Genomic DNA, 25,023 nt, shown 5'->3' on the forward strand with positions numbered 1-25,023 from the left:
ACAATCACTACACAACCGCTACACAACCACTACACAACCACTACACAATCACTACACAACCACTACACAACCACTACACAATCACTACACAATCACTACACAACCGCTACACAACCACTACACAACCGCTACACAACCACTACACAACCACTACACAACCGCTACACAACCACTACACAATCACTACACAACCACTACACAACCACTACACAATCACTACACAACCACTACACAACCGCTACACAACCACTACACAACCACTACACAACCACTACACAACCGCTACACAACCGCTACACAACCACTACACAACCGCTACACAACCACTACACAACCACTACAGCCCCAAACCAAAGCAGCAAGAGGGGACGAATGGGCAGTAGGGCATGCCCATATCAAAATTTCCTGAAATGTTCTAGTATAAACTGCTCTTCATCAGTTTTACATCTCTCCACTGGCCTGACAAAACAAATCCCACACGCTCCTGCTGGACACCTCTCAAACATAGACTCGATTAATAAAAAATAAGTATATTTCCTTGCCTGACATAATATAACCCTTTAATATTTCAAAAAAAGGATATCAATACAAGTGAAAACCTAGTGTTCATTAACAACATAATTAAAATACTTATCTCTCACAGCAACAAGCTAAAGAGGAAGGTGTGACATTTGTTTCCGTAGGGTGATATTGACATAATTAAAACAGACAAAAGGCCACACAAAGGTCAATTTAATTAAAAGATGGAAACACTTTGCTAGCTGCTTCATAGTGTCTTTCAAAACTTAAAAGCCCGAAATTTGTGAGCTTGAACAACAGCATTTAGTTAACTCTTGTTGCTAATTCACAAATACCTGACTATTTAGTAAAATATTCAGCTTTTTTACTTGTCAGATCAATGGCAATTTTGTAATGTACCTTCTATTCTTGTTTGCACTCCTTCAACACAGTGACATGCTCTTGACTTGTGAAACATTGTGCCACTGAACCGATACTTGCAAAAAATTTAAATCCCAGTTTTCTGAGTCAACATTTGTCTAAAACTTTAATTTCTGTCACGAAGGCACTGGATTACCGAACCGTGACTAGCAGAGAAATGCTTCAGTCCGATCTGAACTTCTGTAGTTTATCTGCTGTAGATAAATATTATATACCTCACACTGTAGAGAGTTCATCCGTTAATTAATTAACTTAACTAATGTATTACTTTATTTTATTTAAGTGATTATGTTCTTTTGTTTTTATTAAAAGACGGGGGCTGGGGATCATATCTACCCATGTTTGAGAGACAGCCTGGAAACAGCAAATCTTACATTAATCTTACATTAAATTACAAAGTTATTGGGCACAATAGGCATATCATCATACCCTGTCTTGGCAAAATTTGTCCAGTAGGTCATGACCACGGCACTGAGCATCACATCATTCTTGGAGAAGTTACATGGAAACAGTTCTGTTGGTCCGATCATTGGCAGCCCAAACACGTACGGGATCTCATCTCCATGCGCTGCATCTGCCCACGGTGGTACCTAATGACAAATACATGGAAAAAAGGAATATATAAATATATATAAAATATATATATGTATATATATATATATATATATATATATATATATATATATATATATATATATATATATATATATATATATATATATACGTATATATATATATATATATATATATATATATATATATATATATATATACGTATATATATATATATATATATATATATATATATATATATATATATATATATATATATATATATATATATATATATATATATATATATATATATATATATATATATACACACACATATACAAACACACACACACATATATTCAAGCTTCTTTGGGTACCTAGAAAAGCGCTATATAAAACCTATGTATTAGTATTCTATATATATATACACAACAACCTGGCACTGTTATTATTATTTCAACTAAATACACAAGGAGCATAATATACACTGTAAATACTTTTGCTCTCGTCTTTTATAATTAAGAGCAAGTACCAAGTAATGATTTAATAGAGTTCACTTTGTCCGTGGCTTTACATTTGAACCTGATATGTTTGGGCGATTACTTCCGCCTTCATCAGTCACCACACTCTGATGGAGGTGGAGGTAATCGCCCAAACATGTCAGGTGTTCCAAAACCTAAATATTCTTGTCCGACGAAAAGAATCAGCAAGTTAAAAAGTACCAAGTAGTTAAGATGAAATAATGTGGTACTTTCACTTTTCTGAGAGCACATCTTTTTAAATGTCTGTTTGTATTCAGTGAAGAATTTGAGGCCTGGTGCTGACTGTAAATGCCATGAAGAAATACAAGTGTGGTTGTCTTTCATTTTGTCCACGCCAGCAAGCACTAAAGGCTTCAAAGAAGGTGAAAGGTAAGAAGTATATTACAACTTGTATCACACCAAAATGTTCTGAGACACATTGATACACATTTTCTCAAATCAGTTGCATTGGTATGGACCCACTTGCTCTGTCTGGCAGTGATGGTAAAAGGCGTAGAAGTAGGTTGGTGACCCGAAACTGGAGTGTAGATCGGCTGTTGCTACGGCCGGTGCCACCCACTGGTGATCCGTGAAAAGGGCCAGTAGTGTCTTCCGGCGCGTTTCTGGGTTGTGCCTGTCGGCCCAGTCGGTGTACATGAACTTGATGGTCTCTCTGAGGATGTCTTTACCCTCCGGGTAGCCATACAGGTCGTCCACAAAACTAGACACGGCGTAGTCAAAGTCGTTGGCCTGGACGCCGTTGTCATTGTCGACGATGAGCTCCACAAACTTCAGGCCTTCTCCCTGGTTAACTCCCAGCATGATGTCATAGTTGAGGAATTCACCTGGTAAAAGAACGTGGCAATAGTTGTTCATTTACAAGTTATAAACTGTAGGTTTTTTTAGCAGCTGCTATCTCTTAACCCTTGTGCTGTCTTTGGGTCAAAATGACCCAATTCTTCTGTTCTTCTTTCCTCCTGCTCCTTCCTTCTCCCTTCCTCTTTACTCCCTTCCTTCCTTCTTTCCCCCTGCTCTCTCCTTCCTTCTTCCTTTCCTCTTTTCCTCCTTTTTTACCCTCCTTTACTCCTTTTTCTTCCTATCTCCCTTTCATCATTCGTTCCTTTATTACCTTCTTTGCTTTTTCTTCCTTCTTTCCTTATTTTCTCCATTCCTTCCTTATTCCCTCCCTTCTTTCCTTTTCTCCCTTCTTTCTTTCCTTCCTTTCTTCCTCCCTTCCATCTTTTCTCCCTTCCTTACTCCATTTCCTACTTCTTTCCTTCTTTCCTTCCTTTCTACCTCCCTTCCATCTTTTCTCCCTTCTTTCCTTCCTTTCTCCCTTCCTTCCATTGTTTCTCCCTTCCTTACTCCCTTTCCTACTTCCTTCCTTCTTTCCTTCTTTTGTCCTTTCTTCCTTACTTCCTTCTTTCCTTCCTTCCATCTTTTTTCCCTTCTTTACTCCCTTTCCTACTTCCTTCCTTCTTTTCTCCTTTCTTCCTTACTTCCTTCTTTCCTTCCTTCCATCTTTTCTCCCTTCCTTCCTTCTTTTCTCCCTTCCTTCCTTCTTTTCTCCCTTCCTCCTCCCTTGACCCAAACACAGCACAAGGGTTAATCAACGTTGAACTGCTACCTTGTTCCATCAGTATCTGAGGATCGTCTGGTATAACGTCTCCATCGATAACTGGGCCAAATGCGATGTGGTAGCGGGCTGGCTGGATGTCTTGATCCACCAGCTCTTTGTAATGTTTTTTCTGCAGACATGCCACCAGCTCCACCGTGTCCTCCAGGTTGCAGCCCACCTTACGGGCCAACATCCGGGTGTACTTGGCCGGCTGAAAACTGACAGCCCAACTGGACAGTGCTGTGCCACTCTGGGCAATGGCCCTCTGGAACAGACCTGGGGACAAGAAACATATGGTAATGGAAATATATTCAAATGTTTCCTGAATATTTCACATGTCCTATTGCTGCACGGAGAGTGTTTGAATAGTTCCAAACACTCTATATATCTATATATATTTATATTTATATCTATATGTATGTATATGTATATATGCAACATCTGACACTATTACAAAAATATAAAAAGGACCTTCTGAAGAGTTATCTTAATGTTTTGAGCATACATACTGTACATATATGTACAAAAGACACACACACACATATACATGAACTGATCTTGGCACATCAAGTTCTTAGAGTGATGTATGTTGGTGTATTGATCCAGGCCTGGTTTACGACAGCTCACGTAACAGACACACTCTCCCAAAACCAAGGAGAGTGAAATACACATGACCTTTTTCAGTACAGGTAGTTCACGCCTGGGAAGGAACGGCCCTCGAGTTACACATCTTATCCAGTAACAAACCAAAGAAGAATTTGGGAGAGTCCTTTGAAGCAGAACGAGTAGAATCCACATCAATTTCTCCCTGAATAAGTTACACGTGGGGACGAAGCGCCTGTCGAAGAATTCAGGGGAGGCCCATCAGAGCCTGGCACAACAAGGAACAAAGGACTCTATAATCATAAGAATTAACACTGGGAGAAGAACCAGACCTGACACCGTCTCAAGCAACCCATCTCTGTGAGAGAAACCTTAAGACTGGAATGTGTGAATTAACTTTAGTTAAGCAACCTTCAATGTGATTTTCCTTTGGTTAAACTACAGTTTTATCTCCATGTCCATCACCATGGTTGAACTATTCTGGTGTTGTTCTTTCCCTGCTTTGTAAATTATATCAGGTCTTTCATTAAGTCATAAGACCAATGCAAATAGGTAATTTATGTGTATTCATTGAGCTACATTATGCATGAAAACTGTAATAATATTGTATAAAGGGTCAAAATATAGAACTCAATCTATCATGTTGATAAGCTGAAATCTCTAAAGCTATTTTCCTTTCTTTTATGTTATTTTATCCTAAAGAAATGAGCAGAGGAGTAGACCATGAGAGGTGTTAACGCCACCAACTCAACAGGTGATTGGTTGAAGAGACTCCTTGACCTCCTATGGACTTTGACCCGAGGACAGACCTGGGGCCTCATTTATAAAAGAGTGTGTAGGATTCATACTAAAAGTGTATTTGCACTCAAAAGCCGAAAATGGCGGGCGCAAAAAAAATCCTGATTTATAAAACCGTGTGCACGCACATCTGCACGCAATGTTCTCTTTATAAATCACAGTCCAGCTGGAAGGTTGCACAGGTGAATTCACCTCATATCCCGCCCTCTACACGCCCACTTCTTACCATTAATGGGCAATGCAAACTACTCCATGACTGTATTTGCATATGAATGAGCGTGCTGAGCATGTGCAGCGGCTTCCTGCAGTCTGTTTCTGCTGTGCGTCAGGATGAATGAACGTGTCGAGCCACCGTGCCACTAAATTTCACGGAGACTGAGATGGAGATGTTGTGGATGAGGTGGAGGACAGGAAAACCACATTATTTGGTGGTCACAGTAAAAGTATAAATAGTATATAAATAGTATAAAATAAAGCGAGTGAGTGGCAGCAGGTCGTTGCTGCGCTAAACGCTGCGAGTGCCACGGACAGATGGTGCAGAAAAAAAAAGAAGTGGTGCGATCTGAAGGTGGAGGCCAAGAGGAACGGAGCCCCTAAAGGGACACTGATTTTTTTATATATATAATGAGTTTTACGTGCGCGGGTGAAACCTTTAAGGCTGATTTATGGTTCCGCGTCACACCAACGCAGAGTCTACGGCATAGGTGCGCGTCGCCGCGTACCCTACGGCGTAGGCCCTGCATTGGTGGAACCATAATTTAGGCTTACACCTGCGCGTAAAGGTTTCACACGCGCGTAAAACTCATTATATATAAAATAAAAATCTGAGTCCCTTTAGGGGCTCCGTAGAGTGGCCCAGCACTCATTTGTTCTGTCCTCAGTCACTCTATGCTTGGAAGCGGTGGGTGAAGAGGATGTTCCCGGCGTGTCCTGCACCGCGGCTGCAGCACCAGCACCAGAACCAGAACCAGAACCAGAACCAGAACCAGAACCAGAACCAGAACCAGAACCACCAGTACCAGCACCAGCAGCACCAGAGTCCTGACTGACGCTAAGAGTATGACATGAATCTGGCTTCATTTCACCACCTCACCGCCTGCGTCGCCAGTTCCCCAGATCTTCAAAATGTTCCTACGGGAGGGTCAGGGTTGCCGTAGGGATACACAAATTTTTCGGTTAGTTTTTTCTTTTTAAATCCCAACCTTTGCGTAGAAGGTGGCTTGCGCATCTTTCAAGCCCTGTTTTGTGCACACGTAAGCTTTATAGATGAGGCCCCTGGTTACTCTTAACAGTTTAGAGTAGAGAGAGAGTGGAGATTTTTAATATTCGTTTGGCTCTTTTAGTCGTCTTTTCTTTTCCTTAGTAATTTTCCTTTGAATCTTTGAGTCTTTGAGTTTGACTCGTTCTCTCTTCAGAAGATTGAAATCCTTCCATAACGTTACATTAATCCAATTTTGATCAAATTTTGTATCATTAGTAAAACTGAGTTACTATTCTCTCCAAAGAAGTTTAGATTTTTCCTTTTTGAGTTAAGTTCAAGTTTTTCTGTTTTTGGGCTTGGTTTGCACTGTTCATCCCAGCAACCCCAGGGCATCCACCGGGCCCCAGGGCATCCATCGGGCCCCAGGGGATCCATCGGGCCCCAGGGGATCCACGGGGCCCCAGGGGATCCACGGGGCCCCAGGGGATCCACGGGGCTCCAGGGCGTCCATCGGGCCCCAGGGGATCCATCAGGCCCCTCCTATGATCCTATAATCACCTTATTAAGTCGGATAGCTCCACCTGCCTGCTGTGTGCTGCTGACGCCCCCCCCGGATCCTCCTGGACGCATCCCTAGGGAGGAGTTCCAGGCATGTCCCTCCTCCCTAGGGATGAGTTCCAGGCATGTCCCTCCTCCCTAGGGATGAGTTCCAGGCATGTCCCTCCTCCCTAGGGATGAGTTCCAGGCATGTCCCTCCTCCCTAGGGAGGAGTTCCAGGCATGTCCCTCCACCCTAGGGAGGTGTTCCAGGCATGTCCCTCCGGGAGGAGACCCCGGGGAAGACCCAGGCCAAGTATATAATATCAAATTCTACATCATACTAACCTACATAAAGGGCCCGATTTACTAAGCTCCTAAATAAAGAGTACTAAATTGCGTGTGCACTGAAAAAGTTAGCTGTTGTTGTGTGTTTTGCGGGTGATCAACTAAGATTGCATGCGCAATTGATAACAGGTGCAAACCGCAGTATTTAAATGAGGTGTTGCGTGTCTTACGGTGCCATGGAGAGTCTGGATGGAAAGCAGGATCGCAAGCGCAAAATGAAATTTGACGTGTTGGAGTTAGAGATATTAGTGGAAGAGGCAGATAAACACATTCATGAACTACAGCAAATAAATTTAAACATTACCAAAAGTGTTGTGCCGTATTCAGCACCCCTGCCGTGAAAAGCACCCCCTTGTCGACATATATTACCCACAGATCTCTTATTCACGAGTAAATGTCAAAAAGGACTAAATGCTCATGTTTAATTTACTACAAATGACAACGTACACACAATGACAAAAATGATATTCTCATTCTGTGTCACGTTCTGTTTAGCGTCCAGTTTTGTGTTAATGATTCATGTTTAAATGCGCTCGTGGATTCCACAATAGTCATACTTTCCCACAATCACAGCATAACAGTAACAATAATAATATAATAATAATATAATAGCCATCGGTGCGTAATGCTGGGCAGATTAGCACCTTCTTTTCGAACGTATTAAATACAGACGCAATCACAATCCCCACAATTACTTTCAGGCTTGGTAAATCTCATTGCGTGTGGTAAATGGACATATTTGCATTTTCCCCTCCCAGTATTTAGCGATTTCTGGCGGGTACGCCCCATATTGATTATTCATCAGGGCAAAAGTACTAAATGAACAGCGTGTGCTATTTTGCTCATTTGAGAGGCGCAGTCCTCTTTGCACGCTGTTAGTAGATCAGCTTGCACATTGGTTTGCGGGTGATGTCAAGTTTGCACACGTTTTTACGCACGCAAACCTTTAGTAAATCAGGCCCAAAGTGTATAGCAAAGACTACAAATAAATAAATAACAAAAACTGAATCTGCAAAACCTAATCTGTTGAGAAGTGTATACACTACAGAATTAAATACAGTCCCGGCCAGAAGCTTGGATATACTTACCAAAAGCATCTAAACTTATAGCATGCACTCATTTTTCTGGACTTTCTAGGTCAGGGGTCGGCAACCCAAAATGTCTTAGAGCCATATTGGACCAAAAACACAAAAAAACAAATATGTCTGGAGCCGCAAAAAACGAAAAGTCTTGTATAAGCCTTAGAATGAAGGCAACACATACTGCATGTTTCTATATTAGTTATAACTGGGGGAAGATTTTTTTTTTCATTATGCACTTTGATAAAAAAGTCGAAATGTTGAGAAAAAAGTTGAAAAGTCGAGAAAAAAGTCAAAATTTCGAGAAAAAAGTCAATGTTGAGAAAAAAGTCGAAATGTTGAGAAAAAAGTCGAAATGTCGAGGAAATAGTCAAAATTTTGTGAAAAATATTAAAATGTTGAGGAAAAAGTCGTAATGTCGAGAAAAAAGTCAAAATTTCGAGAAAAAAGTCAAAATGTCGAGATTAAAAAGGAAAGGAAAAAGGAAGAAAAAAGAGAAAAAAAGGAAAAAAGAAAAACAAAAGGTCAAACATTTTTGAAAAAGCTCCAGGAGCCACTAGGGCGGCACTAAAGAGCCGCATTCGGCTCTAGAGCCGCAGATTGCCGGCCCCTGATCTAGGCTGTGAGGTTTACCTTTGGTGGAGTTGCTCCAGCGGTTTCCCTCAGAGTAGTGAGACAGTGTGAGGAGGTTCACACAGGAAGCTCCAGCACCGGAGCCAAACACAGTGATGCGCAGTGGGTCACCACCAAAGGCTGCTATGTTCTCACTGGTCCAACGCAGAGCCTGAATCAGGTCCAGCAAACCGTAATTTCCTTTAGCTGCTTGGTCACCAGTGCTCAGGAAACCTGTGTGAGACACCAAGAAAAAAAAAGCTATTGGATTATCCTCTTATTTATCATTCTAATTATTAAGTAAGTGATGATGATGATGATGATGATGATGATGATGATGATGATGAAGTAGTTTATTTGGTCGATCAGTTTCCATTGATAAATACATTGCATTTCATTTCTTTTGTAGGAAAGAAATAATAATAAAAAAGAAGTAAGGAATAAACCGACCAAAAAGTGTAGCTGAAGCCTAAGCTTATTGTGCCTACACTTTTTAACTTTGTTTACTTCATAGTACTCCTACTGTACTAATACAACAAGGACAAACAATTTACAAAGAAAGACAAAGAAAAACAACTAGCAGAAAGTAAATAATCAATGCTTAGAGGAAACAGAAACAATCTCTAGAAGAGTGAAAACTAAATGAAACCAAAGACCAATCATTACATTTTTTGGTATATTATTACAACAACAATGTATATATACTGTATATATATATATATATATATATATATATATATATATATATATATATATATATATATATATATATATATATATATATATATATATATATATATATATATATATATATATATATATATATATAGTTTTGTATCACACGAATGTTCTGTATCTTTCGATTATATTGGATTTATACATCGTTTTAAATTTATTTATTGAACTACAGTTTTTTAATTCATTATTTAGGCTGTTCCATATTTTAACTCCTGTAACTGATATGCTAAAAGAGTAGAGTAGTAAAAGAGTTTGGCGAAAAAATTACCACATAAAAGTGTCAACTTTAATATTACTTTTAATTAAAGATATATTCCACCTTTCTAAGCATTTTCCACAATTGTATATTGGTAGCTGACTATCACTAAAGGCAAGTCATTTGACGCTGCGGAGGAAAACCATTCCAGCTGCTTGGATTTGGGATGGTGTTCTCTCAGTCACTACCTTTAGGTAAGGGTAGGGGCAAAGCTCAACCAGCAAACAGTGTCGACACCACCTGCACTGATCCACATCTCAGTCTCTCTTTTCATTCTTCCCTAACTTGTGAACAAGATCATAAGACACTTAAACTCCTCCATATGAGGTAGTATTTCTTTTCCAACCCAGAGAGAGCATTTCCCCTTTTCTGACTGAGAATTATGGTCTCGGATTTGGTGGCCTTCACATTTGACTACAAACCACTCCAGCAAGAGCTCAAGTTTTCTGCTAGATGACACCAATAGGACCACATCAATCACTAAAAAGCAGAGTTAAAATCCTGGCAGAACTAAGCTGTCCACCCTCTGCTTATTCTGTCCATGAACATTATATTAAGAACCGACAGACTGTGAGGTGGGCAGATTCAAAAGTGCACAGGATTGATTATCAATCAATCTTGAAGGTACATAATAGAGTTCAGGTCATGTGTTGTGTAGTTTCTTAAAGTATTGAGTTTTATCTGTCAGTCATGAGATGACGTGTTTAGCTTATCATTAAGCAGAAAAGATAACAATCCTTTCGACAATATACATGTAGCTGATTGTTTTGGAGAAGGAGCTCCGTTGTCCATCCAATGTGCAGTGGAGAGGGTGGAGAGGGTTATCCACGAAAGACAACAGTATACCGTGTTCTCCTCTCCGCCACACCTTCAAATGTCTTCTGTCTGCAGCCAATGGCAGAGCCAGTCTTCCTAATCAGTTTGTACCAGCTGTTTGTACCATTGGCTGAAATGCTGCTCCCCCAGCAGACCACATAAAAGAACACTGGCAACCACAAACAGGTCGGACATTCCCAGCCTGTTGCTGCGTGCATTGAAGGATCTCCACTTCTTCAGGAAATGGAGTTGATTCAGACCCTTTGTGTATACGGCCATGCTGTTAAGACTTCCAGTTCAGCCGGCTGTGTCACATTTCCCCCAGTTTGTGTTTCTGTTTTGCCCCGCCTGTCTTCCATCTGCCCTGATTGTTCACACCTGTGTCTTGTTATCCCCTTGTGTATATCTGGTCTTGTCTTTCCCTAGCTCCTGGTGGTTCCGTCCTGTTTCTTCCCTCCATGTGTCCTTTCCAAGTTTTTTGCTCAAGTTTTTTGGATCCCTGTTTCGTGTGACTTTTGATCCTGCCAAGCAGTGCTTTTGGTTTTTGTAGAAGAAACCCTTTTTTTGTTGAACTCCTGCCTCTCGCTCTCCTGCATCTGGGTCCTCACCACACCAGCCTGACAGGCTGTCAATTTAAACAAATAGGTAATTTGAGTCCTCAATTCTTCATCCTACCCAGTTTGCTCATTGGAACAAATCCTTTCTTCCTGAAGTCAATCAACATCTCCCCGCTGGGGATCCGGTTTGGGAACCACAGGATTTAATCTCTTCTTTTTGCAGATGATGTTGTCCTGTCGGCTTCATCGGACCGGGACCTTCACAGCATGTGCTGGGGCGGTTTGAGGCTGAGTGATGAGGGATGAGAATCGGCACCTCCAAAACCGAGGCCATGGGGCTCCGTCGAGAAAGGGTGGCGTGCCTTCTCCGGGTGGGTGGAGAAGTCATGCCTCAAGTGGAGGAGTTCAAGTTCTCGGGGAAAGATGGAGCGTGAGAATGACAGACGGATTGGTGCAGCTTCCGCAGTTATGCGGTTGGTGTACCGGACTGTCGTGGCTTGGGCATCTGTACCGGATCCTCCTGGACGCCTCCCTAGGGATGAGTTCCAGGCATGTCCCTCCTCCCTAGGGATGAGTTCCAGGCATGTCCCTCCTCCCTAGGGATGAGTTCCAGGCATGTCCCTCCTCCCTAGGGAGGAGTTCCAGGCATGTCCCTCCACCCTAGGGAGGAGTTCCAGGCATGTCCCTCCACCCTAGGGAGGAGTTCCAGGCATGTCCCTCCACCCTAGGGAGGAGTTCCAGGCATGTCCCTCCACCCTAGGGAGGAGTTCCAGGCATGTCCCTCCTCCCTAGGGAGGTGTTCCAGGCATGTCTCCGGGAGGAGACCCCAGGGAAGACCCAGGCCAGCCGAGAGACTATGGGCCTGATTTACTAAAGGTTTGCGTGTGTAAAAACGTGTGCAAACTTGACAGCACCCGCAAACCAATGTGCAAGCTGATCTACTAACGGCGTGCAAAGACGACTGCGTCTCTGAAATGCGCAAAATTGCACACGCAATTCAGTTAGTACTTTTGCCCTGATGAATAATCAATATGGGGCGTACCCGGCAGAAATCCTAAATACTGGGAGGGGAAGATGTAAATTGCTCCATTTACCACACGCAATGAGATTTACCAAGCCTGAAAGTAATTGCGCGTATTGTGATTGCGTTTGTATTTAATACGTTCGAAAGGAAGGTGCTAATCTGCTGCTGCTGTTATTGTGGCAAGGAGGCGACATCCAAAATCAAAGAATACGCAGAGAGAGAGTCTTTATTCTGCTGCATGCTATTTTAAAAATGGTTGCACAAGTTTTATTAAAGGCCACTTTTTCTTTAGTTCTCCGCCTTATATCTTGCCACCTTCTCTTATTGTGCCCCCCTCCACTCGCCCACAAGTAGGCCAAGTCTTTGTGCCAAAACTTTGTATTTTATTGATTATTTATCTTATTGAATGTGAAATCATCCTTCGTAAATTACATTTAATTAAAACCCGTGCTTATTAATCACAAAACACAGGTTAAACATCATGACCAAATCCGCTCCGACCCGGGGCCTCATTTAAAATGGAGTGCGTAGGATTCATACTAAAAGTGCACGTACGCCCAAAAGCCGAAAATGGCGGGCGCAAAAAAAAATCCGGATCTATAAAACCGCGTGCACGCAGACTTCCACGCAATGTTCCCTTTATGAATCACAGTCCACCTGGAAAGCTGCGCAGCTGACTCCGCCCCATATACCGCCCTCAACACGCCCATAAATCCATATGGATGAGCCTACTGAGCATGCGCAGTGGCTTCCTGCAGCCTGTTAGGGATGAATCCGGATGAATGCGTCAGAATGAATGAACGTGTCGAGCCACCGTGCCACTGAATTTCGCTGAGATCTGAGATCTAGATGTTGTGGATGATGTGGAGAGAGGACAGTGAAACGAGATTATTTGGTGGTCACAGTAAAAGTAGGAAAAGTATATAAATAGTATAAAATAAAGCGAGTGAGTGGCAGCATGTCGTTGCTGCCCGTTAGTGCCACGATCGCACGACGCAATTTCCACTGGGGGCAGGGGGGACATGTCCCCCCCACTTTTCAAAATGATGTATTTGTCCCCCCCACTTTTTACAGTTTAAAAACTAACGGTAGGCTCAGCAAATCATCAAGACACTCGGGACGGCGGCCCGGCAGCCCCCGCTCCCCCTCCTCCCTCCCGTCTCCCCTCAGAACTGCTCTAGGCTGATTTATGGTTCCGCGTTACACCAACGCAGAGCCTACGGCGTAGGGTACGCGGCGACGCGCAACTTACGCCGGACCCTACGGCGTAGGCTCTGCGTTGGTGTGACGCAGAACCATAATTCCGGTTTAAAAGTAAACAACATGCGCGCACGTACCCGTGCATGACAGGCAGACACACACGGGGAGAAGGGACTATTTCTTTAATTTTTTTTTTTTTTTTTAAACTTTATCCTTATGAACGCAATTGTTATATAGTCCAACTTTCCTTATTTTAATCAGAACACTTTATTTTTTCCTCTTCGGCGTGGAGTAGTGGGTTCGGAGCGGCATTCCCCCCCGCCGCCCCCCCGCCGCCTGCTCCGTTATCAGCACTACTTTATTATAAGTCTGATATATGTTGTGATATGTGATGACATTATTAAGAGTATGACATGAATCTGACTTCATTTCACCACCTCACAGCCTGCGTCGTCAGTTCCCCGTGTCTTAAGTAAATTCTTACGGGAGGGTCAGGGTTGCCGTAAAGATAAGCAGATTTTTCAGTTAGTTTTTTCTTTTTAGATCCGAGGCTTTGCGTAGATGGCGGCTTCCGCAACTTTCAGGCGCTTTTTCTGCGCAAGTAAGCTTTATAGATGAGGCCCCCGGTGTGTCTGTGATCAGCGCAGACAGACTGCATGTTCGCCTGAATTATGGTTCTGCGTTAAATCGACGCCGTCGGTTCTGCGTTGGTGTGACGCGGAACCAAAAATCAGCCTTTAGTGTGCGCTCTGTGCGCTCTGTGCGCTGTTCTGAACACTTCTGTTCTCTTCTTTCGACCATATGATGGTCCCGTCTGTCACACATTTACTGTCAGTGTTTGCTATATAATATATAATATTTGCAATATACTGTGGACATCTGAATAAAAACTTAACTCATAAATAGATGAATCAAAGCGCTCTCCAGCTCTGTGTCTGATTGTCTTTTTCTCCTCAGATCATGCCGAGCACCGCGGGGTCACATAAACCCGACCAGTTCAATATTAAAATCAAATTCAGTCCTGTGGCCAGTTTTTCTATTTCGTATTTTTGATCTGTGCCTAAAATTGAAATATGAAAAACCAGACGTTTTTCCGTTTTTTGTGTTACCAACTGCATTTATTCTATCGCAGGTTTTCTCCGATATTGCGTTTCTTTTGGTAATGTTTAAATTTCTTTGCTGTAGTTCATGAATGTGTTTATTTGCCTCTTCCACTGATATCTCTAACTCCAACTCGTCAAATTTCATTTTGCGCTTGTGACTTGTGACTGTGCATTCCATCCACTCTCCATGGCGCAGAGTTTGCGCTCGCAAACCTTAAGACACGCAACACCTCATTTAAATACTGCTGTTTGCACCTGTTATCAATTGCGCACGCAATCTTAGTTGATCACCCGCAAACCACACGCAAACAGCACGCGCAAACTTTTTCAGTGCACATGCAATTTAGTACTCTTTATTTAGGATCTTAGTAAATCGGGCCCTATCACTCTCGGGTGGCCTGGGGAGAGTCTGGAGGAAGAGCAGGAGGAAGAGCAGGAGGAAGTGTGTGGGGTGAGGGAAGTTTGGGCATCTCTGCTAAGACTGCTGGCCCCGCGACCCAGTAATGGATGAGTGGAAGAAAATGGATGGCAGGGATTGAAGCCACATGTATTTTCACACCAATTTAAATATTTTGGTCTTACTGATTAAAAGTGAAAACAATCTCACATAAAACTGTGTATATGATTGGATGAAATAAATCTGCAATGTATGAATAAATCCTGAAGCACTTCTTTTTATAGCAATTGCACCACAAATAAATTGCATTTTAGTAATTATTATAAATTGATTTAAATGAATGTGGCTGTTAGGAGATGTAAATATGCATCAGAGCACATGCAAATGTGATTTTAATATTACACTTCACACAGCTGGAATGGCTCACACAGACTCTTCTAAAGAGTACTTTGTCAAAATATATTTGCTGAAGTCTGCTTTATTTATTGATAGGAAAGACATAACTGATAAATGTGTTTAAATGTTGGTATTTGTTTTAGTTATGCTCTGTATTACGTCATCAGCTTGCATGAAGTATCTGTCCTATTTTGCAAGACAGCCCTCCCATACACTGTTGTACTTCACACTTGTGCACTGCTGAAAGCAAACGATTAATCAATCGAGCCAATGTGCCACAGTTGACTTTGCACACAGTTCAAAACTAATACAGCATTTACATGTTCCCACTGACATCAATTGACAGACATGCTCACTGGCACAGTGTTGAATTAATTTATAGTCTAATCTCTGTACGTCATTTTTTGTTTTTCTGCTTAAGTATTTTTTGATTAAAGTGTAATCTAGCAAAAGCAACAGAAACCATTAATAAAACTATTTAATTGACTAATTTTAGTTTGGCTGCAGCTACAGGCTGGCAGTCTCAACGGCTAGTACATGTTGAAGCAGCTCAGCGTAGCACTCCTTCCCTTCCTGTGCGTACACACTGAAACAAGACAGCTCAAACAGTCTATTGCGGGTAACGATAGAAAGAAAGAGAGATTTTTGGATGCAATTGGCATAACAAGATGCATAAGCATGCAAGAAACAAGAGAGGGTTTTGGTAACAGATATCACAAAAAAGGTTCACCATCTGGTAAAAGCTTTACTATTTAACTATTTTAATAAACAGGTGTAAATATTCTACAAAAGCTTGAAGGACCTCTCCAACCTTTAGCTCTACTTCCATTCAAGTCTGAAATGGCTACAAATTCAAAAGAATCTGAAATAACGCAACCCTTTCAGTATGTCCGGGGCTAGCATCACTTAGTCCATACTTCATATCTGCAGGTTCTAAATCTTCAAAGAGCCACCAATCTTCACATCTTGCAGTATTTGCTGCACCTCAAAAGAGGGACATCTTGCAGAGGCGGACTGGAGTGGAGATGAGATGCAAAGTGTACCCCTTAAAATCTGGTACAATGAAAATGGTTATAGAGACTCCAAAATTCAATCAAATTAGATTAATTTCAGTCACTAATACTAATCCCTGAAGGGAAATGACATACTGCAGTGACTGCCAGGCAGTAATTTAAACTCTTAGTCATACAATAGTCATTGTGTGCAGTGTTGACGCAGTGTTGGCCATGTTCTTTTTCATTTTATGAAGCATCATCCTCTGCATCAGATGTAGGGGCTTCTGAACACTCCACAAACATATGTAGCCGTCTTTATCGGTCCATTCAGATTTCTCTTTCTTTCTCTTTTTTTTTTGGGGGGGGGGGCTTGAACAGATGACTTTAGGTGAAACCGCACTCTCCCATACAGGCTTATAGAAGATGTGCATCATCTCCTTTTTAAAATGGAAGGACGTAATCTCCTTTAAAAGAACAGGCTACAGCATTTCTGCAGATTACTGGACCCTGACGTGGAGTGGAAGTGTGAGGCGTACAGAGTTACAGAGTGAGGGAAATAATGAGAGTACGGTCCCCGTGGTGCTGCTGTCCAGCAGCACAGTCATCTTTACCATCTATATTTCATTTTAGATTGGTATAAGCTAAATTAATGAGTAAATTATACACACACATATATATATATATATATATATATATATATATATATATATATATATATATATATATATATATATATATATATATATATACATATACTTATATCACAAGACGTAAGTATTGTTTACAAAATTGACATCATACGTAATATATGGTAAGTAAACATGAATGAATGAATGAATGAATGAATGAATGAATGAATGAATGAATGAATGAATTTTTATTTTGAACATGTATATAAAATGAAAGTAAAAATAATAATAAAAAGATAAACATTTACATCTTCATATTCACATATGTTCGAAAAAAAGGAGTAGGAAGAAGTGTACACTTTTTCCTAGTTCCTACCCCTTTATAACTCTACTAATTTATTATATCTACAATTTATTATATCCATATAAATATAATCTATATAAATACTACGTAAACATGCCTATTATTACATCATTATCCATATAAGTATATAGACAATATAAATATTACATAAATATTATATCAATATCTAGAAAATACAACTATTATATGCATCTATATAAATATACACTGTATAAACTACATAAATATCCCTATAAATATATATGTGCTACATACCTAATAAATATATAACATATATTACATAATTTTAACTATCCCTCTCAACATATAATATATACTACATAAATATCCACATAAATATCGAAACATATCTTAAGCAAGTATAATATACCATTTTCCCTATTTTATTTGTTTCTCACACTCCTCTTTAACCCATTTCCTCTTCCATATACCTGTTTATAAATCATTTTTTGTATTTCTTTTTAACATAAAAAAAAACAAATGCTTTACACGAACACACCAAAGCCTTTACCTCACCATATGTATATATATATATAAATATACATATATATATATATATATATATATATATATATATATATATATATATATATATATATATATATAGCTATCCCACTCTTCCCCGCCCCACATCCTGCAGATGCCGGCTTGAAACAAATAGCGCTACAGCAACTCCATATATTAACAGAGCTCCAGCAGCACTCCATTTACACCGGCTCCGTGCACACACCACACAACGGCACGCTGCGAGCAAACGGCGGGGGAAAATGCTGATGAGGCACCCAATGTTTCTCGAAGGAAATAATGAAGATAGAGCTACAGGATGTTTGCTAATTCTGCCTTTATTTAGATGGCGTGGAGGACAAACAGAGCAAGCTCTCTTTGCACAGGGACGCTTTTAACTGTGTCTAAGCAGCAAAGTCCCTGTAAGTGTTGGATTTAGCCAAGTGGTGGAAGAAAGAGGCTTAAAACAAATCTCCACTCAGTACTTGTTTTGATCTTTTTTTCTTTTGTGGGTAAAGCAGCAAGTGCTTTTGTGCATGTCAAGAATAGGGCCTCACTTCATTAAAGATATTGGTTCAAAACATTCACTCACTTAGTCATCCCAGCCGTGCACCTGACTCACTGCTGAACGGTTCATGATTTGACATATGATTCACGGATGCCACCAGCGCTGTAACTTTGGCAAACACACCACTGAATATCAGAGATGGACACTGGTTTCAAATTATCTTTTCATCAGTTTTTGGTGTATTTGGCATTGCTCTGGGATCACCTATCATTTTTGTCCATTGCTCCTGTAGTTTCTTGTGCTGGCCCCCCTTTTCTTTTCTTTTTTCTCTTTTGTACATGGTGCAGCATCCTCTGACGGTGGCAAAGAGCATCTCTAAATGCACAACACCGGAACCTGCAGCGTGGGAGTGAGGGGGGCAGGGTAACGGCCCGGTCAGGCGGGGGAGAGATTTGTCGTTCAAGACTCCTCTCCCTGGCCCTGCCCCTTCTCAACCTTTCCCCGACCCTGAACCTAACCTGGGGCTTGCTGATTGGACCGGAGCTTCGGGAGCTGCGTGCTGGCCTGCGGTCCCCACCCCCGGTCATCCCGCTGCTGCTTCCACCTGCCTGCTGTGTGCTGTTGACGCCTTTGGCAGGAGGGTCCCCCCTTATGAGCCTGGTCCTGCTCAAGGTTTCTTCCCTCCTAAAGGGGAGTTTTTCTTGCCACTGTTTGGTTTAAGGCTTTTCTCCCACTATGGGAGTTTTTACCTGACATTGTTTATGTAATAATTGCTCGGGGGTTTATGTTCTGGGTCTCTGGAAAGCGTCTGGAGACAACTTTTGTTGTATTTGACGCTATATAAATAAAATTGAATTGAATTGGCTTGAGATGGTTCTGCTCCTTCATTGGAGTCCAGATGTGTGTAATTAAACTGATTGGACTTGATTAGGAAAGGCACACACCTGTCAATATAAGACCTTACAGTTTACAGTGCATGTCAGAGCAAATGAGAATCATGAGGTCGAAGGAACTGCCCAAGGAGCTCAGAGACAGAATTATGGCAAGGCACAGATCTGGCCAAGGTTACAAAATAATTTCTGCAGCGGTCAAGGTTCCTTAGAGCACAGTGGCCTCCATAATCCTTAAATGGAAGAGATTTGAGACGACCAGAATTCTTCCTGGCCTGGCCGTCCAGACAAACTGAGCAATCGTGCCTTGGTGAGAGAGGTAAAGAAGAACCCAAAGATCACTGTGGCTGAGCTCCAGAGATGCAGTAGGGAAGTGGGGGAAAGTTCCACGAAGTCAACTATCACCGCAGCCCTCCACCAGTCAAGGTTTTATGGCAAAGTGGCCCAACGGAAACCTTTCCTCAGTGCAAGACATATGAAAGCCTGTATAGAGTTTGGCAAAAAAACATATGAATGACTCCCACACTATGAGAAATACGATTATCTGGTCTGATGAGACCAAGATTGAACTTTTTGGTGTTCATTTTAAGCAGTATGTGTGGAGAAAGGCAGGCACTGCACATCACCTGCCCAAGACAATCCCAACAGTGAAACGTGGTGGTGACAGCATCATGCTATGGGGCTGTTTTTCATCTGCAGGAACAGGACGACTGGTTGTAATTGAAGGAAAGATGAATGCAGCCAAGTACAGAGATATCCTGGCAGAAAACCTCTTCCAGAGTGCCCAGGACCTCAGACCGGGCAGAACGTTCACCTTCCAACAAGACAATGACCCTGAGCACACAGCTAAAATAACAAAGGAGTGGCTTTGGAACAACTCTGGGACCATTCTTGACTGGCCCAGCCAGAGCCCTGACCTAAACCCAATTGAGCATCTCTGGAGGGATTTGAAAATGACCTTCACCATCCAAGCTGACAGAACTGGAGATAATCTGCAAGGAAGAAGGGCAGAGGATGCAGGTGTGAAAATCTTGTTGCATCATTCCAAAGAAGACTCGCTCAAAAGAGTGTTTCTACTCAATACTGAACAAAGGGTCTGAATACTTTTTTCTTTTTTGATGATTTTGCAAAAATGTCTGTCCATTTGTTTTTTTCTGTAAAGATGGGGTGCTGGGTGTACATTAATGAGAAATAAAATTAACTATTTTGATTTTAGTAAATGGCTGCAATGAAACAAAGATGGAAAAGGTAAAGGTGTCTGAATACTATGGAGCTAGAACAGTCTCATAATTTGCAAATGCACACACCGTTTCACAAATGCACAGGACAAAATTCAAGATTGCACAGACCGATCCGCAAATGCACACACCGTTTCACAAATGCACAGGACAAAATTCAAGAATGCACAGACCGATCCGCAAATGCACACACCGTTTCACAAATGCACAGGACAAGTTTCACAAATCCACAGAACAACAAAGTTTAAAAAAAACTTATTTGTGGATCGAGTCACGTCAGGGGAGTCTCAAAAGTCACACGCAAATCCAGCGCAGCTCACAGACAAAAAAAACGTTTGTAAATCAGGTTATATTTGTGTGTACATCAAAAATACATTTGTATATCTTTTCCTATGCACTTGTGAATTGTTCTGTGCATTTGTGAAACTTGTCCTGTGCATTTGTGAAACGGTGTGTGCATTTGCGGATCGGTGTGTGCATTTGTGAATTTTGTCCTGTGCATTTGCGAATCGGTGTGTGCATTTGTGAATGTTGTCCTGTGCATTTGTGAAACGGTGTGTGCATTTGCGGATCGGTGTGTGCATTTGTGAATTTTGTCCTGTGCATTTGTGAAACGGTTTGTGCATTTGCGAATTATGAGACTGTTCTAGCTCCATAGAATACTTTTTGTACCCACTGTACTGTATTGCTGCAGTGATTAACAAATAGTATAATGTAATACACACAAAAAAATCCAAGACCAAGTTCTTTTCTATTTTGCTGTGATAAAATAAATATACTCTTTCACTGTTTCCATGAGCATTTCTTCCCAGCTCCCCCCCTCCTGCTTGCACAAATCAAATTACGGTGTCAACTTCAAAAATAAAATGAAGCGCTGTTCATATGTCTCGTTGTGCACAAACACAAACAGATGTTAATTTGTGTTGCTGCCTGAACACATTTGCCTGCAGGACAAGCTGGTATGGATTACCTCCTTCTGCTAGGCTGAAGGGAGTGAAGGAGTGGGGGGCATTTCTCTGTGTGGGTGAGGATGTGATTAAACCGTTATTCAAGCCACTCCAGCTTTGTGGACTGAATTCATAAATGCTTGTAATTAGGAAAGTGTAAAATATGATTAGATCTTGACAGCTGCCACATGATCAAGTGTTCTGCTGCAGAATGCTCACAAAACCAAATATTTCATCAGGAGCATCCCATGCACTGAACTGACAACAAGGAACAATATTTTGCACCCGGTCATTCAATTCATCTATGTGTCCGTCCAATTATACAGTATGTACCCACTTCCTCTGCTGGAGCTGATCCCAGCTGTCTGTAGATAAGAGGGGGGGGGGGGGGCAGTACTGGAGTTGAGGGGGGATGAGGGGCGATGGCAACCCCCCTGAAATAAAAACGGTCCAAATCATCCCCCCTGAAATAAAAACGGTCCAAATCATCCCCCCTGAAATAAAAACGGTCCAAATCATCCCCCCCTGAAATAAAAACGGTCCAAATCATCCCCCCTGAAATAAAAACGGTCCAAATCATCCCCCCTGAAATAAAAACGGTCCAAATCACCCCCCCCTGTAAAACTGCCATCCCCCCTTTCCATCCCTTATGTCATTTCATCAATGAATGTGGTTTTACTGCTATTTCAACATTTAGAGTCATCACCAGAAAAATAACACCAGAAAAATGTGACAATTTTCACCTGTTTCAGGTAAATTTTCACTTGAAATAAGTAGGAAAATCTGCCAGTGGGACAAGATGTATCTTCTTATTACGGTACATCCGGCCCGGGTTTCAAGTCTGTTGCAGAGCACTTTCCTTTCAATTCAGTTCAGTTCAGTCCAGTTCAATTATTATTCAATTCAATTCAATTATTATTTTTAATTTACTGCTGTAATCCTGCCATGGGAAATAGTCACTTTGAAGAGTTTCTGGAGTCTGTTATTGCTGTAGCTGTGTGTATTGCTGCTGAACTGAAGAGCGCACAGAGGATACTCATTGTTATGTTCTCTTTTTTTCCATCTTGTACCATCCGTTACCACATTCACGTCTAGCAGCGCCAGGACGGTTTTCAGAACAGAGCTGACCTTCTTTGTCATGATGGAGAAGATATACAACATTAGGACCTGCGTTTCTTGAACAAGTGCACTTTGCTTTATCCCCCTTCAGTATTTCCTCTCCATACTGTTGTCCAGGTGAAGACCAAGGTTTATTAACATTGTTTATCTCCTACACTTCTTGTTACGGCATATACAGGACTGTCTCAGAAAATTAGAATATTGTGATAAAGTCCTTTATTTTCTTTAATGCAAAAATGTCATACATTCTGGATTCATTACAAATCAACTGAAATATTGCAAGCCTTTTATTATTTTAATATTGCTGATCATGGCTTACAGCTTAAGAAAACTCAAATATCCTATCTCAAAAAATTAGAATATTCTGGGAATCTTAATCTTAAACTGTAAGCCATAATCAGCAATATTAAAATAATAAAAGGCTTGCAATATTTCAGTTGATTTGTAATGAATCCAGAATGTATGACATTTTTGTTTTTTTAATTGCATTACAGAAAATAAAGAACTTTATCACAATATTCTAATTTTCTGAGACAGTCCTGCAAACAGTGTTTTGTATGTTTCTGGACCCCCTAAAAAAACTATCGCTTCCCTAGTTTTGTTCATTTCAGGATGAGGTAATAGTTTTACTCTAGCAGATATGGCAAAGTCCTAAATCTGACCAGGTGTATTTGCTAAATAAGCAGGAAATTAATCTTCACAAAATATAACCAATAAGTTGATTCTCCTATTTCAGGTTCAAATCAATTCAAATCAATTCCATTTTATTTATACAGCGTCTATTACAACAGAAGTTGTCTCTACGCGCTTTCCAGGGACCAGCACATTGCAAAAGGTTGCAACACATTTTTGAAAAAGACCCATAAAACATCTCTGATTTCCATAGTTTATAACATTTCTGACTTTGTCACTAAATATAAACGTGTTGAATGCTGAGATTGTCTCTTGTAAGTAATGTACCACGTTCAGGTGGATTTACTCACTGATTTTGCTCTGGAACAAATTGCCTGCTCACTTGATGTTTATTTGAACTGTTGCAGTATAAAACGTACACTCATAGCTTCTTTATTCTCCCACACTTTAGGTTAGCTGCTCCGCGTCACGTGTTTGTGTTTATGTTTATTAATATTGTAATATTTAACCCTTGCACAGTTTTGTAAATGTCTAAGGTCCACATTTTACTGATTCACGGGCAGGAAATATTAAGAGCCTGTAAATCTGTACACCTTAGGTAGTACATACTGTGGATTGGTTTACCCAAGCACAAACATGAAAAAAAGGGAACAAGTTGTTAATGAGTTCAAAAATGATCTGAAAAAACTTTGACTTGAGAATTTTAAGTTGTTAAAGAAAACAATTTTTCAGAATTTGATCAGCTCTTTGGCTTCAAGATGATTGAAAACACTATTGGAGTGTTTGTAAAAGCTTATCAATTTACTCTAGAGGCTTTCCCATCTGACAAGCTGAGAGAAAAAAGACCATAGTAAATCACCTGGGAGAGATTTTTATTAGTGTGAGGCCCAGGTAAATAACAATGTATGGCTGACAAAAGATGGGAGCTGTCAAGAATGTAGAATGCAAATTTTGTTTCATATGAAGAGTTATATTATATTTTACCATATTAAAATTCACTTTATTTTGTTATGTCTCAATAAATAGCATGGTTCTGAAATATACAGCTGATTTCCAGCAGCTTTTGAATTTCTTCATCTTGGTTCTCATGTTGCTCGGAGGAAGAAAAGACAGACAGAATTTAAAAAAATGTCTGAAATAATGTGATATTGTAAAAGAAAAAAATAGATACCAGAGATAAAAGGAAAGAGGATGTGAAGCTGCTCTGGTAGGTGTGTGTGTGTGTGTGTGTGTGTGTGTGTGTGTGTGTGTGTGTGTGTGTGTGTGTGTGTGTGTGTGTGTGTGTGTGTGTGTGTGCGAGTGTGTGTGTGTGTGTGTGTGTGTTTCTCAGTGCAGGATAGTACATAATGCAGGAATATTACTAGCATACAGGGAAACGTTCACCCCAGAGTGAGGGATGAAAACAGAAAAAAATGAACTGATGGGCAGAAAGTGAGACATTTTAGTGTGAGAGCAAGGGAACAGAGAAGGAGACGTGTGACAGGTGGATCACATCAAAGAAAACGATATGCTGAGAGAGGAAAACCAAATGAGGAATTGGGGAGGAAAGGCATTTTAGAAATACATGATCTGTACATGATGTGAAGTCAGAGATAGCTAATGACACATGCATCTTTCTCGATGGATAATTAAATCAAGACAGAAGTCCAAAAACGGGCAGCAGGAGTCAAAAATTAATGAAGCCACATAGAAAAGAAGCTTCACAGTAGCATGCAATATAATTGTTTGGTTAAAGATTGTTGTACCATACTATCTGATAATGGTAAATGGCTTGCACTTATATAGTGCTTTCCAGCAGTACTCCTATAGCCCCAAAGTCCTTTACACTGCAGACATTCACCCACACGCACTCACACACCGGTTGTCTGCAGAGCTGCCATATAACAGCGCTCGCCTGAC

The 25,023-nt window shown here is 40.9% G+C and overlaps 1 protein-coding gene across 2 annotated transcripts in view; it reads right to left on the reverse strand.

Annotated features, from left to right (window-relative positions):
• The window catches only part of nlgn1 (neuroligin 1), a 560,456-nt gene that overhangs the window by 9,398 nt on the left and 526,035 nt on the right, over positions 1–25,023 (reverse strand). For both annotated transcript variants that reach the window (XM_061737367.1, XM_061737366.1), the window contains 4 exons: positions 8,832–9,044; positions 3,643–3,909; positions 2,499–2,860; positions 1,369–1,529 (listed from right to left, as the gene is read on the reverse strand). In XM_061737367.1, coding sequence (XP_061593351.1) covers positions 1,369–1,529; positions 2,499–2,860; positions 3,643–3,909; positions 8,832–9,044 — 1,003 coding nt within the window. The remainder of the gene's footprint in view (positions 1–1,368; positions 1,530–2,498; positions 2,861–3,642; positions 3,910–8,831; positions 9,045–25,023) is intronic.

This window comes from Cololabis saira, chromosome 13 (assembly GCF_033807715.1).
Source record: "Cololabis saira isolate AMF1-May2022 chromosome 13, fColSai1.1, whole genome shotgun sequence".
NCBI classification, from domain to species: Eukaryota; Metazoa; Chordata; class Actinopteri; order Beloniformes; family Belonidae; genus Cololabis; species Cololabis saira.